General features: G+C 41.6%; 1 protein-coding gene across 1 annotated transcript; it reads right to left on the bottom strand.

Annotated features, from left to right (window-relative positions):
- Positions 1-2,845: 2,845 nt before the first annotated feature.
- LOC145392532 (uncharacterized) lies at positions 2,846-3,771 on the bottom strand. Its single transcript, XM_080266932.1, has 2 exons — positions 3,666-3,771; positions 2,846-3,059 (listed from the first exon to the last, which is right to left on the bottom strand). Exons 1-2 carry the CDS (start codon positions 3,768-3,770, stop codon positions 2,859-2,861), a joined length of 306 nt encoding a protein of 101 aa, XP_080123058.1. The 5' UTR covers position 3,771; the 3' UTR covers positions 2,846-2,858.
- Positions 3,772-20,043: the final 16,272 nt, after the last annotated feature.

Below are 20,043 nucleotides of genomic sequence, written 5' to 3'. Positions count from 1 at the left end.
TGAGTGAGGTGGAGGGGGGAAGAGGGAGGGGGAGGCCGAGGATGAGATGGAGGGATGGGGTGGAGAGGTATATGAGAGAGGGGGGTGTGAGTTGGGAGCAGGGCAGTGAAATGGCGGGGGACAGGGCGACTTGGAGGCGATTTGTTTGTGGCCACCCCAAACGGGATTGAGGCGTCTGGCAATAGATAGAACATCACCCAGCTGGATCAGTACAGAAAAGGCATCAGGTACCTGTCACAAATGGTATGCTCATTCATGTTTTGACATCCACTGTCCTTTCTGTAACAGAGAGAAAACTGTTTTATTATTACAGAAATATTGTCCACAGATAGCATCAGTTAAAAGGTTATTTTTCTTTGTTAGCTTGACGTTTATGGTAGTGGGACAGGATGTGAATAGGAGTGTGTAAAAGAGATGAGTCACTTGTTATTTAGGGGTTAATAGCCTAAATATTCAGTGACGTTATGTTAACAAGCTGTGCAGTGCCTTAATACAACACTGGCTAATGGATCATAAATTATATCCTAGATACAGTGCTTACTGAAGGGAAGGATGTGAAATAGGTGGATATGTGCAAAAGTAACAGATGGTGGTGCGATTTTTTTGTTTGGTCGGATTATGTTTGCATTTATATCAGCGTATGCTCCACAGGCAGGCTTGGATGAGGTAGAGAAAGATAGATTCCGGGATGACCTAATACTTGTAGTAAGTGGTATGGGGGATGATGAGATTGAAATTTTGGGAGGCGGCTTAAATCGTCATGTAGATGGAGCAGCTCAAGGATATGAAGAAGTACAGTCACTGACAAATGTCATGAAGATCCATTACTAGTCTCGCTCTAGAATTGTTTCGGGACCATGGCCCAAGTGAATCAGAAGTCAGTTAACGCCAGGGGTTTTCCGATGTTGCATGTTCCTCTCTACGGGGGATTTTGTTATTTTGGAAAAAATACCCTAACTTCAAACCCTAATGTCTGCCATACTATAACAGCTAGAGAAAAAATTAAAGATACATAAGGTTCATCAACTCTTCCTTTTTCAAATGAATGTATCCCCATGTCTCCAGGCAGTTCCGTTGATGAATAAGGATAAGTTAAATTTCAAAGGGTGGCGGGAAGACGCATGTGGCTATACACGTCAACCAACATTGCTCTGCTCCCAAAATCGTGATGACTGTACTGTACACATCAACCAGCGCGTAGAGGTTAAACACAGTGAAAATACATAGCCGCACATTCTGGTAACACTGCAAAATATATATAGCAGAGGGATGTTAAAGAAATATCGATCCATTATTATTCACATAGTAAAGGTATGTTTGATAAACAATCTCCTATTGCAAGTCCAGCACTTAATTGTAGATCAGCATGATGTAAATACTGCACACCAGCCTTGATAATAATAATACAGAAATACTGTAAAATGCAAGTTACATTAAAAACGGAGGAGTCTTATATCCCTAATCTCATTGTAGCTTCACCCTGACCCTCTGTCCTAAACCTTACTGTAGGATGTCTCAATCTATACTTTATCATACTCTAAGTGGTAAGGTACCGACAGTGATAAGATACTTGTGGAATGCCAAAATGAAGTGTTTTTGTAAACTATATTCCCCTTGATGGTGTTCTGACTTAGAATTAACTTTAATTAATTAACGAGTATGTACATGCAAGGTATGTTTTTCATTTCAGCAAATGGTATTTGTCTTATATGAAGTTATTATGTTTCTAGAATAAGATGAGAAGAATAGGCTAGGGTCCAAAGGGGTGCCAAAACCCTTAAAGTACAGGTATTGCCCACAATTCTGCAGGCAATACCCCCTATGGGATCGTTAAATTTAGAATTAAAAAGTTTCACCCTAGTGTGTGTGTGTGTGTGTGTGTGTGTGTGTGTGTCTCTCTCTCCCCCCCATCTCTCTTCCCCTTCCTTTCTCTCCCTCTTCTCCCTCTCGTATATATTTTGTTCTCCGTCATGTCTGCTCAGACACTCCCATGTACACAGATAAGTAAAAAAATGGTTTTGTGGAGGAAACATACTGTATACATACAAGACTAGAGTGAACATTCTTTATTGTAGACATTTGAATTGCCGTTATCTTAATACAATGTCCGACCTCCACGGGCATCAATTACCTCCTAAATCCATGTTGGAACAGAGTTCACAAGGTTGCGGCGGAGACTGTCCCATACCTGGTGTGCCGTGTTTGTAACACTGTGATGGTTCCTTGCCTTACCCACGCTCTAATCAGAACACATTACTGCCCAAACATTCTCTGTAGGGTTGATGTCACATCCCTTTGTGGGCCAATCCAAAACGTGGATTTCAGGGTGTGCTCTAAAACACTCATGCACTGCTCTGTTCGTATGAATGGGGGATTTATTGTGAACAAGCTTAATTATATTTGGTTCAGGGATGGGCATGGCACAAACCATTGGAAGTAACACATCCTCTGATATCTCAGTGTATTTTTCACTGGTAAACCGTCCTTCAGTGTCTATCAGCTCTCCTGGCCCATGCTTCCACATCCATTCCCAGAAGGACACATTCACTCTGCCACTGCGTTGATGTTCCTGAATGTTTTCAGCACTGTAATGGGTATTTCTAGGACGTCAGCACAATTCCTTACCGGATTAAGGCGTCATCCCAATATTCATCACCCATGCCAAAATGCTGAAGAGAAAATCCAAGGTGTGCTTCTCTGTGTGTTTGAGTAAGTTTCTCTTTTTTAGCAGGAATATGGCAGCGCAGATTTGCTTCCTGGAGACAGCATATGATGGTGTGCAGGTGCATTTGCCTTGTTAGTGGACAGCAGACGTCATGGGTCTGTCCCGTACTATGGCTACCGTATCTTGGTCCTCCTCATATGTTGTGCATCAGGGGCATCCACTTCTTGGTCTTGTCTATATGGATCCCTCCTCCTGCCATCATGTAATCCATTTCCACACTGTGCTGTCTAAAAATCCAGCTTCGGCAGCAATTCTGGCCACTGGTGTCCCAACCTCCCACATACCAATATGTGGGTGTGGTTGGTGATGACATCACCAGCATTTGCGGCCATTGCTGGAAAGGAAATAAGCTTGTATTAATTATGAATTATACATTCACTGAGGATTTTTCTGTCTGTAAGGTGGCATGCATCATAACCAGGGCAATTAATACATTTCAAATTCTCACACACCTTACACTGCATCACTTCACCACACCACACACTTTCACCACACCACACACCTTCACCACACCACACACCTTCACCACACCACACACCTTCACCACACCACACACCTTTGCTGCACCACACTGCTTCACAATATCCCACACACCACACCACACCTTGCTTTACCTCAGTTCATACCACATCACATCACACCATATTAAACCTCATGACATCACATCATACAACACAACACTGCACCCCACCTCACATCACCACATTAAGTTGGCAAATCAGTGACATTGATCATCACATAATTTGGTCTTCCACGAGAGAAGATGGGCGTAACACAATGAAAAAGAAGTATATGAAACTTTTGATGTAACTCAGTTAAAATCATAAGTAAATATGATTTAGAGAAGTGCAATCTCAGAATACTTAAATTAATAATAAGGTTGAATAGCCTTACCGAATTAATTTCACAGGACGTTAACACCCCATCTGTAATGAATTACCTGCTTAGCTAAGCCGGAAAGGCAGTGTAGTGTCCGACCCCTGTCATGGGCCATTGCAGTGCTGGGAACGCTACTGATAAAAAGTAGCAGCGTTCCCATTCCCATTACTAGCTTGAAAAAGTAGTGGTATTACTGGTTTCGCTACTTGATACAAAATGTAGCGGCACTCCCGCTCCCGCTCCGCTCCTTTGGATGAGAAAAACGTAGGAAAAATCTGTGATGTAGCAATACACTATATACTGTTTTGATAATATTAGTCAGTCTGAGTGGTTATGTTGTGTACCAGTAATGTCAGTACAGTGAGTCCTTGATATACGAAAGGGATAGGGACCAAAAAAAACTTTTGTAATTCGAAATTTCGTATATCGGAACGATTTTCCCCACTGAAATACACATATAAATGGGGGGATGCGTCTCAGGACCCCCACGGACCCCCACCTAAACTTAACCACCCCCCCCGTTAAGAAGTAAGCAATACCTGTATACAATTGTAGAGAAGGAGTTGGCCATATTCTTGTACATCTCCTTTTTCTTCGTCACAGTTCCAGTGATGGAAACAGCAAAGCCTGGAGCATGCCCAATCTCCGAGACTCCCTGCCGCTCCTCATGGGGTCTTATAATTTCCAATTTCCTTTTCGGAATTAGAGGACGGTGCTGCTGCTTCTTTGCAGCGGGCTCCCCCAGTGCTGGAGATGATGCTGGGCGCTTGGGAGGCATGGCAAAACAATACGAAAAGGTGAAGGGCTGCAAAAATATCCTCATGTACAGTGAGGCTGTGAGGAGAAGAGGGATGTGGACTCAACTGAGAACCGCGCGAAAATTTGTTTACCAGATTAGTTCGTTTTCTCTTGGCAAGCGAGTGCGGCGCTATGCACCGCACCCATTTTGAATTTTTTCATACAGTATTCCATTAACCCCTTCGTAGTTGCCAGCCTTGAACAACACTTCACTGTTTCGGTGTGAATGAAGTTGAGTTAGGGGATTATAAAAAACTGTGAACAATTACGGGAAGGGAATGAAGGTCACTGGTGTGTGTACGTGACCATACTCTACCATCTCATCAGTCAGGTGTTCTCTTCAATCCACGCCGATGTTTACATGCTTATGTTACATGCGCCCTAATTTTGAGTAAGTTTCTTTCAGCAAGAGAACATAATTTACCACCCGCAAAATAGTCAGAAAAATATAGAAGACAAACTAGAGGAATATGAACTGAATTGGTATGGTCTTTAGGCTGTATGCTTACACGAAAGATTATGGGTTTTACAATTTTAAGAGACGATAGGGAACAAAAATATTTGCTAATTAGAAAAAAAATTTCTCTTTCGTCCCACATCTTCTCGTCGGTTAGCATTCAGTTCCACATTCTCCGTTCGGTATCACTCTTCCCAATATATTTCGGACCGACTGAGCACAGTTATTTCTGCTCAGAGTTAGTGTACATGTACTGCTTATTCTTTTGTTTGTTCTTATGTGTATGGGTGAAAGAGAGAGGACTGATACAAACAATAATGTATTCCATTATCGCTTTCATAGCTGCTGGCCCTGAACAACGCCTTACTGTGCTGGTGTCAGTGACGTTGAGTTAGGGTGAGCTACAAAAAAAAAAACTGCGGGCAATTATGGGAAGGAAATCACTGGTGTGTTTACATGACCCCACTCTACCACCTCAAGCAGTCTGGCGTTCACGGTTCACTTCGTCCCAGATGTTTTCGGCTGATGTATACATGCTGATGTAACATGCATCCTAATTTTATTAATTCTTACACGAATCATAGCAAATCACAGGATGGGTTTAGGGGAAAATATAATTTAAAAAAAAAAAAAGAAAAAAGCCAGGTGTGCCAGACGAGGCTTTTCACATATGTAAGAAAAAGAAATTGATTTTAGAACTTTGAAAAAATGGTCCCAAGGCCGACCACAGGAGCACGCAAATATCTGAACCCACAGCCATTGAGGGGGCTAAGCATACGTTTTACTTTAAGCAGTAAAAGTACTTTACCAAATCAGTTCTTTCTGATAGTCTGTTATATTTTTCAGATTATTTCTGGGTTGGTAAATACAGTAAACTTTTCTTACTAAATCTGTTTCCCCATCATTTTTAGCTGTTCTAGTATGACAACTCTTGTTTATTTCGTTAACATAGTGGCGGCAAGGACTGTTCTTCCCTAAGTGTTTAACTAAACCTGGCCTAACCGAGCTTATCTGTACCTAATAATTTTAACCTAACCTAACCTCCAGTTGGGAAATTGGGAAATTATATCCACTTTTGAGCACGTTGAGTTTCTTCCACTCTGCTGGAAATGATCGTAGGGGAAAGTGACGATAATAAAGGGGAGGAAATTTTTCAGCAAGAAAAAGTAATTTGCCAAACTGAAAGTTGTCAGAAAATTACAGAAACAAGCTGGAGGATTATGCATTGAATTGGTAAGGTCTTTCTGCTGCATCAAGTGTACAGTGAAAGAGACAAGTATCTTCCCAAAGTCTGACGAATATAGCGCGGAAAAATCAAACCATTTGAAACACGCACTAGTAGAAACAGGGTTTTCATTGTATTTTGCCTGGTGTAAATCTTCTTCAGACTACACTGGGAAGATAGTTGTGTCTTTCATTGTACATTTACCGGTAAATAAATAGTCTAACTACTGTATTTCCAATTTCCTCTCAAGAGTGAGAGTACGATGCTGTTTCTTCTTTGCACCTGGTTCCCCGGACACTGGAGATGATGCAGGGCGCTGGGGAGGCGTGGTGAAATACGAAAAGGTGAAGAACAGTGAAAAACAGCGTAACGTACAGCGAAGCTGAGAGGAGAGGACGGACGTGACTCACCTGGGAAGTGCGCAGAAATTTGTTTACCAGGGAGGAGTTAGTTCATTTTCTCGTTGCAAGTGAGCGCGGCGCTGTGCAGCATGCCCATTTTGAATTTTTCGTATTTCTTTTCGTATCATTTTTCATACCATTGAGACACATACTTTCGTATTGTGGAATTTGTCCTACATTTATCGCTTTCGTACCATTGGAAATTCGTACTTCGAGTTTTCGTATTTCAAGGACTCGCTGTATATACCTATATTGAAAATAAAAAAAACATCACATACATGTTGGTGTCACTTTACTGAAGCTCAGAGCCAAAGGTACAGGAAAAAGCTATTTACTGTATAATGTAACAAATGTTCTTTTACATTGTTACCTAGTATACATACTGAAAGTAACATACGTAAATAAAGGGCAAAAAAATGTGGCCTACCATTGATACATATTATATAGGTTAATTATATTTTCAATGATACCTATTTAAGATATGTACGAAAATGAAAGTAAAAATGAACTGGGGCTTTCTTTTAAAGGCTATTTATACAATAGCAATGTTTTTCCCATTACTTTAAACTGAAAGTAACACTGTTACAAAATAATAACGTAGTGAGTAAGAATTAGTCTGAAAGAGAGAGCGAGGGAGAGAGTGGGAGTTAGAGACGGGGATAGTTGGAGGTGTGTGTGTGTGTGTATGTATGTATGTATGTATGTATGTATGTATGTATTAGCATTGCGTACATCTAGCTGAGATCCTTATTTATCTTTACTTAATTTAAATGATCGATAATTAATTAGCAAATTCCTGTCTAATTATTGCACATTACTAATAAATAATAATTAATAAATTACTGATGTAATGTAGAACAAACATCATTAATTGACAGAATTGACAAAAGTATCGTTAATAAATACAACCAAACCATCAGGGTATCGGTATGTACTCACCGACTCCAGACCTGTATTCGTCTCGTGAGTAGCGAGGAGCGCGGTAACGCGTGAGAACAACCAAAAAGTAGCAGAGCTCTCAGTTCCACTACTGGCTAAAATAGGTAATGGTGTTACCACCATTGCTATTAAAATAGTAGCGGTGCTATTCCCAGCTTTGGGCCAGTGGCACTGAGTCGTTGAAGCTCTACCACTGAGCCACAGTGGGTGCTTGGATTACTAAAAGAGGATTCTTTTTTTACAAGTTCAGTCATGGAAACCACATACACCGTTGTGCACAAATGATTATTTTTTTAATTATTAATAGGTGTAGCATTAAATACTAGTAACTTACTCAGTACAGTACTATATATATTCTTTTGATACCATGGTCTGGTTGGAGTAATCATGACAGACTTGTAAGTGTCACTTGAAACTGAAATGTGCAGATGCTAAGTGCGATTCATTTCCATCGTGGCTAAGCATGAATTGATGTTGTTCGTAGTTAGACATTAAAAGTCTGTGTTTTGTTTAATTCAGCAGTAGAACTAATAATGCACATCATACCTCCTTGAGCAATTATATTGACATGGTTTCTGTTATTTATTAACATATTGAATTTTTAAAGTGGGTGTAAGGTTAAAAGGGTCACTTGTTTTGGTTGAACTGGAATCTGCTTAGCCCTCTAAACACTGCTAAGAAACATATCCATATTTATTGAAGTAGTTTGTTTCCTGGCATAGTTTTGAGGAATCAGTAGCCCTCCAGTTCACCTTAAGCAAATGAACCCTTTAATGCCATTTTGTCAACTACCCATCATGAACAGTAATAATGCAAATTTAATAAGCATAAGTTTTTGGTTACTTACCGAATACAGAGTCCAATCAGAGATGTATCATGCAGGTGATTCTGACAGCTCATCTGACGCAGCTGACTTCTGCAATGCAGCACAAGTAACTCCAGTATGTTCCTCCATACCTCACCTCAACAGCTCGCATTGTTACCAGAGTGGGCAGCATAGTCAGCTCATTGATACCTACTGATTCAGGGTTCACACACAACGTGGTCCCAAAACAAGAACGAGATCCCCTGAGTCCTCGAGTGGATCTTCATGACTTTTGTCAGTGTCTGTACGTGGGAAATGTGCATGTGGTAAAAGAAATGAGGAAGGGGAGAGGATACTTGAGTTTAGGGAGGCTGTGAGTATGATTGTGTGCAACACATAGTTTAGGAAAAGAGAGAGTAGGTTGATTATATATGAGTTTGGGGGAAATAGCAGTCAAGAGACTATTTCATGGTCAGAAGAGCTGATAGGAGGTAATTGAAGGATGTTAGTATTATAGGGAGTGAAGAGTGTGTGCTTCAACACAAGATATTGGTATGTGAAATGGTGCTTAAGGAGCAGGTGATGAAAAAGAGGACCTATCCAACTAGGAGGAAAATATGGAAGTTGAAAAACCAAGCAGTAAGGGATGCCTTCTATAGTGAGATAAACAGAGTGGAAGCTGAACAGGGAGACATTGACATAATTGTTAACCCCTCTTTGGCCGTCAGTCCGGAATTTTATGTGCACCCCAGGCCGACATCGGGGCCATTTTCTGAAGTTTCGAAAATTGATTTTTTTACATGCTGTATTGAAGAGAAAGTTCAGATGCACCTAACAGTGCAAATTCCAGCTTCTTAGACCCATACTGTGGCATACAATGGAGCACGAAAGTTGCAGAAATATCAGCACGAGGTGCTCGCGCTGTAACATTGCACGTATCATTTTCTTTTTTTTAACCCCCCAAAACAATGTGAATGGTGCTGAAATGTTGTGTATATATTAGGTATGATGAAATCAGATGACTTCAGTACATACTATTTTAGGATTGGGCAAAAAAAAGAAAATATTATGAATATTATTTCACCTTTTTGATATATGTTTACGGTAGTCTCGAGTTATTTTTTTACATTATTGTTGTGCCTGTGCTTGGAAAAGGGAGTGAAAGGGTTGAATTTGCTGTTCTGAATGTGACAATTGCCTGTCCCCTGAAGCTAGGCTTTCCCATGGAGGATGAAAGTGGAGGGTCAGATCCAATTAGGAATAGGGGAGTTGAGTCGCAGCTTGCCTCTTCCACATTGCATGGCTAAAAATAGAATTGTAATGCAGTTTTAAAAATATGAATAAGTCAGATTATTACAAATAGAGAGACAAGGCAGAAATAAATACATTTACAGATGGTGGAAAACGTATTTTTTCCGTAATAACACGTTCACCTTTCTCCATCATTTTACCTTGTTATTTCCGCAGTATATATTGCTATCTGTCTGTCGTGAGCGTGGGAAAGTACAGTATGATATTTTCTGCCTGGGTAAGGAAAAAGGGTACAGCTGGATGTTTCCCAACACTTTACACGGTCAGAATTGCAAGACGACCTGCCATTCGCACCTCACGCCAGCTGATTAGCAGGAAGGGAAGGAAGTTCATTCCACCCATGAAGACATCACATGAACACAGAAAACTTTCCTGTTATGCTTGTAAAAGGCAAAGAATATGTAAAGTAATCCAAAACAGTGCAACAAACCTGAGCAAATAGGTAAAGATACCAAACATCTGCATCATCCTTGAACATGTTTGGGGTTTCATTCACCCAGGACTTATCTTAGAAAGATCATATTACATCTCTTGTAAAATCTGCTTCCAAGAGATTAGGTGTGCTAAGCCGATTCTGTTCCTTTACCTCTGCACAATTGTTGACTCTATACACGGGTTTTATCCGCCCGTGTGTGGAGTACAACTCGCATGTGTGGGGAGGTTCCCCACATACAGCTCTTCTCAGTAGGGTGGAGTCAAAGGCTTTTTGTCTCATTAACTCTCCTCCTCTTACTGGCTCCCTTCAACCTCTGTCTCTTCACTGCACTGTTGCCTCTTTGTCTCTTTTATATCGCTACTTCAATGGTCACTGCTACTCTGAACTGTCTGCTTGCATTCCTCCACCTCTACGATGGGCGCGTAGCATCCACTAACAGCTAACTCTCATCCATTTTCTGTCCAGCTCTCTAATGCAGGAGTTAACCATTACTCCCAGTCCTTCATTTATGCAACAAGTCAACTCTGGAACTGTCTCCCTCTGTCTGTACTTCCTGCTTCCTATGATCTCCAGTCTTTCAAATGCAGTGTGTCCAGGGATCTCGAAATGATTGGATCTTGAATTTGGCTCTCTCTTGTATTTTGTTTTTCTCTTGGAAGGAACAGTTATTGCGGGCTCGTGGTCTTTGGTTCCTTCTTCCTAGCATAAAAAAAAAATCTTAATAATAATTTTTCTTTTATTTTTATGTCTTTTTTGTTTATTCCTGTGTTTATTTATAATCGTAAACAGGGTGGTTGTGTGTGTTTTGCAAGGAAGGAGAAAGATTATATTTTCTGTCTGGGTCAAGATAATGGGTGTAACTGTGTGTTTAGGCATGGCCACGAGTGAAAAAATCGTACATCCACTCATCACGGCAGTGGATGGTGAACTTACAAATGAGATGTGAGAGCGTGAAGTGAAGGTCAGTCTCATGTCCCAGATGTTCGTTCACTTCCGAAAGTTTTCACACCTTTTTACAAGTCGCACTGCATTGAATGCTCCAAACCAGTACAACAAACCTGAGCAAATAGGTAAAGATACCAAGACAAAAATGTATTTTTCTCTCATTGTCGTGTCTTTTTTCTTTTGTGCCTGTATTAATTCATAATCATAAACAGGTGGCTGTGTGTGTTTTGCAAGAGAGGACAAACATGATATTTTCTGTCTGGGTCGAGATAATGGGTGTAGCTGTGCTTGTTTAGGCATGGCCAGGACCTTAAAAATAAAAATCCACTCATCACAGCAGCAGGCTCTGAACTGCTTTGTGAGGTGTATGGGAGTGTATTGTAGGTCAGTCTGAAGATATTCAGAATGTTCGTTCACTTCCCAAAAATTTTCACTGTTTTTTTTTTATAGGCCGCGCTCAAATGACGCGTGGGCCATCTATCGGCTAAATGTGATTCGACGCTGGTGGCCACGGAGGGGTTAATGGACAGTACAAAGCCCTCAAGAACAATCTGTTGAGAGTTACCGATTCATTGTATGGATGGACAAGCGGTTCTTAAGACATAAAGTAACTTGGTGGTGGGATGAGGGTGTAGCAGCTGCATTTAAGAAGAAAAGAAGGCTTTTCTGGGAGTGGAGAAAGAATTGCAGCAGAGAGGAATACTTGGCTACCAGATGTAGGGCTAGAAGAGTTTCACAGGACAAAATCTGAATCTCAAGAGACTTTTACTTGATAACCTAAATAGTTGGGAAAGCAAGAATATGACATTTAAGGTGGCAGTTCAGACGAAGAGGGAGAATAGGGATATCATGAGTGAGCAGTGTGTGAAGAATGATAAAGGAAAGGTAATGGTGAACAGTGGGGATATTAAAGATGCTTGGAGAGAGCACTACAACTTCTTGTTGCATGAGGAGTTTGGCTGGGACAGGAACGGTTTGGAGCCAACAGATCCAGTGTTTTGCACTTGGCCTTTAACCCCTACATCCCAGGGGTTTTCCGATGTCACATGCTCCTCCCTACAGGGGATTTTGTGATTGTGGAAAAAATTCTCTTACTTCAAACCCTAATATCTCCAAACTATAACAGCTAGAGAAAATATTAAAGATACATAAGACTCATCAACTCTTCCACTTTCAATTGAAAGTATCCCCATGTCTCCAGGTGGTCCCATTAATGAGTAAGGATAAGTTAAAATTCAAAGGGTGGTGGGAAGACGCTTGCAGCTATACACGTCAACTGGTGTTGCTCTGCGCCCAAAATCGTGACGGCTGTACATGCCGTCCAGTGGTAGGGGTTAATTGACACTGCTACTGTGAGCAGAGCAATAGGCAGGATGCAGGTGGGGAAGGCTGCAAGTGTGTTTGGATTGACTGCTGAAATGTTGAAAGCCTCAGGAGATATAGGAGTGGGGTTAGTCACTGACTTGATAAATATGATTATATTGGAGTGTGTTGTTCCAGATGATTGGCTGAAGAGTGAAGTTGTAAATGTGTACAAAGGGAAGGGTGAGGCCCTGGAAAAAGGAAATTTTAGAGGCATAAAGCTTTTGGACCAGATAATGAAGGTAATGGAGAGAGTTCTAGAAGGTATGATTGGAGAAAGAATGAGTATTGATGAGTTGCAGTTTAGGTTTATGCCTGGTAGAGGGACCACATATGCCATATTCATTGTTCGACAGCTTCAGGAAAAGTATATAGGAAAGAAAAGGGAGCTGTACTATGTTTTTGTTGATTTGGAGAAGGCCTTTGACAGAGTCCCTAGAGAGGTGGTGAAGTGAACATTGAGAAAGCGTGGGATCGAGGAGTAGCTGGTTAAGATGGTTATGGCCATGTATGTGGGTGTTTGCACCCAGGTAAGAGTGAATGGAGATTTGAGTGATGGCTTTCTGTGAATGTTGGTGTGCACCGGGGGTCAGTCTTGAGCCTCTTGTTGTTTATTGTGGTACTTGAAGCCCTCTCACATGACTTCAGAAATGGGCGTCCGTGGGAGATGTATGCTGATGATCTGGTGTTGATTGTGGAGAATGGAAGGGAGGCGGAGGAAAGATTTAGGAAATGAAGAGATGGTATATAGGGCATTAGGGCTTAAGAGTATATGCAGATAAAACAAAAGTGATGGCATTTAGGGTTGAAGGCAGTACTGTCAAAGAAGAGGGAAAGTGGTCATGTGCAATATGCCACAAAGGCATGTTAAGTAATTCATTATGTGCAGTGTTTGTGATAAGTGGATGCATAAGAGATGTAATGGTATTAGAGGTAGACTGCGAGATAACGCTGATTTCATGTGTGTGGTGTGTCAGGGAGAGCATGTGGAGATTGCCAGGTGTGAAAGGAATGAACTTGTTGTGAGTCTCTTGAGTGTGTGGAAGAGTTTTGTTATTTGGGAGACATGTTATGTGCTGGAGGTGGGGCTGGAGCTAGCTATGTGGCAAGACTGAGGAGTGGTTGGAAGAAGTTCAGGAAGCTGTTGCCTCTCCTGACATTGAGAGGGCTCTTCCTCTGTGCTAAGGGATCTTTGTATGCGCCATGTGTTAGGAGTGTAATGCTGTATGGTAGTGAGACCTGGGCAATAAAGGAAGTGGATATTTGCAGGCTCAAACATACAGAAATGGCAATCTTTAAGTGGAAGTGCAATGCATCCCTGAGTGCAAGACATGGGGGGGCTAGGTTTATGATGGAAGAGTTGAGAGGTAGGATGGGACTGGCATGTATTGGTGTAGTGATGAGGAGGGTAGATTGTGATGGTTTGGGCATGTGGAGGGGATGGGGGATGATAATTGAGTGCAGAAAGTGCGAAGTGTTAATGTTAGGGGCAGGATAGCTAGAGGTAAACCGTAAAAGACCTGGGACGAGGTCATTGATTGTGGCTTCAGGGATAAAGGACGAAATAGGGAAGCTGCTAGTGATCGAGGAGCATGGAGAGCCGCCATGAGGTGACCAAGGCCAACGCATGCAAGCATGTTGGAGCCTTTAAAAACAAAACGTAATTAAAAATTTTGAAAACCCGTTAATCTTGGCCGTTTCAGGTTTGAGGAATTGCTCTGCAAGTATGTAAATAGGTTACAGTGCACTCACTAGTTTCGTCCCTAATGGGTACCACAATCACATTGCAAAATTAAAACTCATGTGTATACTTTACATGTAATAAGTGGTAATTGGTTCCAGGGTCAGCCACCTCATTCTCCCTTAGCTACCCATTAATGACACAGTATCCCTACTATAAATTACATACAGTTAATCAAATATATAGTGTATTATTTTACTGAATTGTAATATAAAAGACTTTACTAACATTGACACATAGACTTAACTGTTTGGTGAGGCTTGAAGATGAGTTCTGAGGCTGGGAGCGGTGGTTAGCTGCCATCTGCCCCCTCACTGATCACCGTCACCACTGTTGAGTCCCCCACACCACCACTTCCCGATGTCTCAGCTTCAAAGCCCTCAAAATCCAGTGGGAGCTCATCAAGTTCGCTGATGTCTTGAACAAGTGACTGAGGAGATGCGTATGTGTGCAATCACTCGCTGCTGGAGCTCGCGAAACTCTCAGTAAAATCACGAGACTCCTTGCAAAGGAACATTCCTTTGCGTCGCAAAACTACTATTCGCAAAAGTATATTTTGCGAAACCAGTGTGTGCACTGTACCATAATTTATTTCTGTATTGGTCTGTGCGTTGTTTATTATAAGATGCAACATTAATATGCCACTTGGTCTACAGCTGTTTGCCATAAATGGTATGAGCCCAGGAGATCTGTTAACCCATCGTGTGAGTGGCTACTATACGTCTAGTCAGTCTTCAGTTGCAGACCACAAATTCGGTAAGTAATCTCAACCTTTTGCCTACCTGTAACCCTGGCATCATCATCATCATCATCATCATCATCATTTTTTTCTTTTTTTTTTTTATGATGATGATGATTATTCTGTAAAGCATGGGTCATCTGGATTTTTCTGATGGCATTCCTCCAGTTTGCTCAGTTCCATGCCAGCTCTCTTATAATACATCTAGTTTTGAGGTCAGCACACAACTTGGTATTGTATTCTGGCTACCACTATATTATTTTATTCATATTAAGTGTGGCCATTGGACAAATACTAATAACTACCATATTTCCACACTGTTCATTCATTTGTTTACTTATAAAGATTTAGGTATGCTTGCATGCGACAGCTTTGGTCAGCTAACAGCAGCTTTTCATGCTGCTGTATCTTATCAGCCTCTCTTTTCAGTCCCTCATCCCTGAGGTCACACTCTGTGACCTTGTCCCAGGTCTTTTTCAGTCTGCATCTCATAACTCTACTACCCGTGATAATAGGAATATAGCTCATGCAGAAAACCAATAATATACCAGTGGTAGAATACCAGTAGTAAAATGCTGAAGGTTGTGCACCCGGGTACTGTATTTTTTTCAGGCCAACACTATATAACTGAAAGAAATCCTGACAGTAAGAAAGGCTTCAAAACTTATCCAGAACAACCCTCTATCTTCATTTTGCATTCTGCATTTGGTGCTTTTAGGGATTCCGTTTATACTAACATGTTATGTTCACTTGAGAGAAATCATGGCACTCAAAAATATATATATATATTTTTTTATCGGTCTTCCCAGCCATGTCTCAGTTTCAGCTTCAGTGTACTTTTTTTCTCCACATGACCATACACATTGCTGTGAAGCAGCTGAAAATTGGGAAAGCAGCTGGGGTTGATAAGGTTTATACAGAGATGATTAAGTGTAGTGGAATGAAGTGCTTGTTGGAGATATGTAAGAAGGCATGGGTGAGTGAAACTGTGCCAGCAGGGTGGAAAAAGACTGTGATTGTACCCCTGTACAAAAATAAAGGTGAGCGAAGTGAGTGCAAGAATTATCGTGGCATAAGTTTATTGAGTGTGGTAGGGAAGGTATATGGAAGAATTATTATAGAGAAAGTAAGAGAGATCTTAGAAGTCCTTGTGAGTGATGAACATGGTGGCTTTAGTAGTGGCAGATGATGTGTGAATCAAATATTCGCAGTGAGACAGATAGCAGAGAAGGCTTGTGATAAGGACCATAAGGTGTGTATGGCATTCATGGATCTGGATAAAGCATACAACAAAGTGGAGAGAGAAGGATTGTAGAAAGTTTTGCGCATATACGTTTTTTTTTTTTTTTTTATGTGAGGAAGATGGAACCAAAGGCAACGAGCCTGCAAAACTATTCCTTCCAAGAGAAAAACAAAATATAAGAGAGAGCCAGATTCAAGATCCGATCATTTCCAGATGCCTGGACACACTGCGTTTGAAAAACTGGAGATCATAGGAAGTAGGAAATACAGACAGAGGGAGACAGTTCCAGAGCTGACCTGTTGCATAAATGAAGGACTGGGAGTAACGGTTAACTCTTGCATTAGAGAGTTGGACAGAAAAGGGATGAGAGTTTGCTGCTAGACGGGTGCTATGCGCCCGTCGTAGGGGTGGAGGAATGCATGCAGACAGTTCAGAGGAGCAGTGACCATTGAAGCAGCGATAGAAAAGAGATAAAGATGCAACAGTGCGGCAAAGAGACAAAGGTAGTCAGTAAGAGGAGGAGAGTTAATGAGGCGAAAAGCCTTTGACTCCACCCTATTGAGAAGAACTGTATGTGGGGAGCCTCCCCACACATGAGAGTTGTACTCTACACAGGGGCAGATAAAACCCCTGTATAGAGTCAACAATAATTGTGCAGGGGTAAAGAAGGAATGGAGTCTGCTTAGCACACCCAATCTCTTGGAAGCAGATTTTACAGGAGATGTAATATGATCTTTCCAAGACAAGTCCCAAGTAAATGAAACCCCAAGCATGTTCAAGGATGATGCTGGATTAAGCTGAATATTATCAAACATTAGTGGGTATACCCGTGGAAGATTTTGTCGGGTTGATAGGTGCAAAAACTGAGTCTTTGATGCATTAAAAACAACAAGATTATTTTTACCCCGGTTAGAGATATGAGCCAAGTCAGACATTAGGTGTGACATAGCCTCATCCCTTGTTTGTTGAAATAACTGCTGAGATGGACGTTGCGGGAATCGAATGGAAAGGTGAAGGGTGGAGTCATCAGCGTACGAGTGGATAGGGTTAGATGTAGCTTAGAAGGTCATTGATGAATAAAAGGAAGAGAGTTGGTGATAGGACAGAGCCCTGAGGAACACCACTGTTAATAGATCTAGGAGAAGAACGATGGCCGTCTACAACAGCGGCTATAGAACGGCCAGAAAGGAAGCTAGAGATGAAGGATAGAAACCGTAAGAGGGCAGTTTGGAAATTAAAGATTTATGCCAGACTCGATGGAAAGCCTTAGAGATGTCAAGTGCAATGGCAAAGCTTTCGCCAAAGTCCCGAAAGGAGCATGACCAGGAATCAGAAAGGTAGGTGAGAAGATCACCGCTGGAGCATCCCTGACGGAACCCATACTGACGATCAGAAAGAAGGTTGTAATAAGAAAGATGCTTTAAAATTTTTCTATTAAGAACAGACTCGAAAACTTTTGAGATACAGGATGTTAAAGCAAATGGATGATAGTTAGAGGGTTGGGAATGGTCACCCTTCTTTGGGACTGGCTGAATGAGAGCAAACTTCCAGCAAGAAGGAAAGGTACAAGTTGACAGACAAAGGCAAAAGAGTTTGCCTAGGCAGGGTGTAAGCGCAGAAGCACAGTTCTTGAGAACAACATGAGGGACTCCATCAGGACCATATGCCTTATTTGTATTGAGGCCTGTGACAGCAGAAAATACATCAGCTGAAGAAATTTTAATGTCAGCGATGAAGAAGTCAGAGGGGGGAAGTGATGGAGGAACAGCACCGGAATCGTCTAAGGTGGAATTGGAGGAGAAAGTCTGAGAGAAGAGATCTGTTTTATCAGTAGAAGAAATAGCTACAGAGCCATCAGAGCAGAAAAGAGGAGGGAAGAATGATGAGGTAAAGTTGTTAGAAAGGTTTTTGGCAAGGTGCCAGAAGGAGCGGGAAGAATTCGAGTTAGAGAGTTGAGAGCACTTAGTACGGATGATATTATTTTTAGCAGAGCGAAGAATGGACTTAGCACGATTCCGGGCAGAAACATATAAAAGATGTGATTCAGGGGTGGGTTGGCTCCGGTACCTTTTATAGGCCCTCTCCTTGTTGCGGACAGCATTAGAACAAGCATGATTAATCCAAGGCTTTCGTGCATTAGTCAAAGGATATGAGAAGTGAATGTATGCTTCCCTGCCCGAAATAATAACCTCTGTAATGCGCAAGGCACACCCAGATGGCTCCCAGGCATGGAAGCAATAAACATTCCAGGGAAAATCAAAGAAGTACTGCCTGAGGGCCTCCCAGTCCGCAGCTCCAAAGTGCCACAGACGACGTTTCTTTGGAGGGTCCGCAGGCCGTATTGGAGCGATAGGACAGGTTAAGGTGATAAGGTTGTGATCGGAGGAGCCCAACGGAGAGAAAAGATTAATAGTGTAAGCAGAAGGATTAGTTGTAAGGAAGAGGTCAAGTATGTTGGAACTCTCTCCAAGGCGATCAGGGATACGGGTAGGGTGCTGTACAAGCTGCTCTAGGTCATTAAGGATAGAAAAGGTGTAGGCTTGTTCACCTGGTGGATCAGTGAAAGGAGAGGAGAGCCAAAGGTGGTGGTGAACATTGAAATCTCCTAGAATGGAGATTTCAGAGAAAGGAGAAATGGATAGAATGAGTTCCATCGAAGAAGTAAGATAGTCAAAGAATTTTTGATAGTAGAATTAGGAGATAAGTAAACAGCACAGATATATTTAGTCAGAGAATGACAGGAAAGCCGAAGCCAGAGTGTAGAGAATTCGGAAGAATCAAGTTCAGGAACACGAGAGCAAGATAAGTTGTTGCGTATATATACACAACAGCCACCTTTGGCTTTTAAATGAGTATACAGTAGAGAAAGTAGGAGGATACAGAAAAGGGTCTGCTGTCAGTTGCCTCAGACAGCTAAGTCTCAGTTAGAAAAAGAAGGTGAGGTTTAGAGAAGGAGAGGTGGTGCTCAACAGAGCGAAAGTTAGAGGAAAGGCCATGAATGTTGCAGAAATGAAGAAGAAGAGAGTCAGACAGTGGTTCCAGGCATCTTGAGTTGTCACCGGGAGAGGGGCAGAAGGTGTAGATGGTAAGCTGCTAGGTGCTGTCAAGAGTTTTTATAATGGTAGTGAAGCATGTGTAAGGCATAATGGGCATCTAAGTGAATGGATCACGATCGGTGTGTGCGTGCGACGAGGTTGTGTGATATCCCCATGGTTGTTCAATATATATACATATGGATGGGGTAATGAGAGAAGTAAAAACACGAGTAATGGAGAGGGGGATGACATTGGTAATGAATGGTGATGAATGGAATATCTCAGATTTGTTGTTGATGGATGGAATATCTCAGATTTGTTGTATGCTGATGATACAGTACTACTTGCAAATACCAGACAAGAACTTGGTAGGCTAGTGCAGAATTTTGCTGATGTTTGTGAGCATCATTCCATGAGAGTAAATGTATAAAAGAGTAAAGTGATGGTTATTAAAAGAGAAAGTGACTCCCAGTGTGGTGTTAAAGTGAATGGAGAGAGACTGGAATTGGTGAGAGAGTTCAAATACCTGGGAACAGTAATAGAAAAGAGAGGAAAATGTGCAAAAGAAATGGAAAGTAGAGTGATATAAGGAAGAAGAGTAGCTGGTGCAATGAAGGCATTGCTAAGAAATGGAGGCTTGAGTGTTGCAGCTGCACGAGGCTTACACGAAGGAGTGTTAGTGCCAACTTTAACATGTGGATGTGAGGCTCTGGTGTGACATGAAAATGAAAAGGCAAGAGTAAGAGCAGTGGAGATGGGACTGTTAAGGAATTTATGTGGAGTACAGAGGGTGGATAGGATATGAATTAATGTGATTCATGAAAGTGAAGTTAGCAGGGGAGTGAAAGATAAAAATGGTAGATTACTAGTGGAGAAGGGAGAAAAAGTGAGCAGATGGAGAGAACACTTTAAGGAATTGTTGAACATAAAGGATGGAAGTAATTCGAGTATAAGTGGCTGGGGAATGGCTGGGAGAAGGAGGGAGGTGAGAAGACAGGAAGA

The sequence above is a fragment of the Coenobita brevimanus genome, chromosome 22 (assembly GCF_032717465.1).
Source record: "Coenobita brevimanus isolate Jiangsu-jjx chromosome 22, ASM3271746v2, whole genome shotgun sequence".
Lineage (NCBI taxonomy): Eukaryota > Metazoa > Arthropoda > Malacostraca > Decapoda > Coenobitidae > Coenobita > Coenobita brevimanus.
The sequence above is the reverse complement of the archived record's forward strand: the minus strand, read 5'-3'. Positions and strand labels throughout refer to the sequence as shown.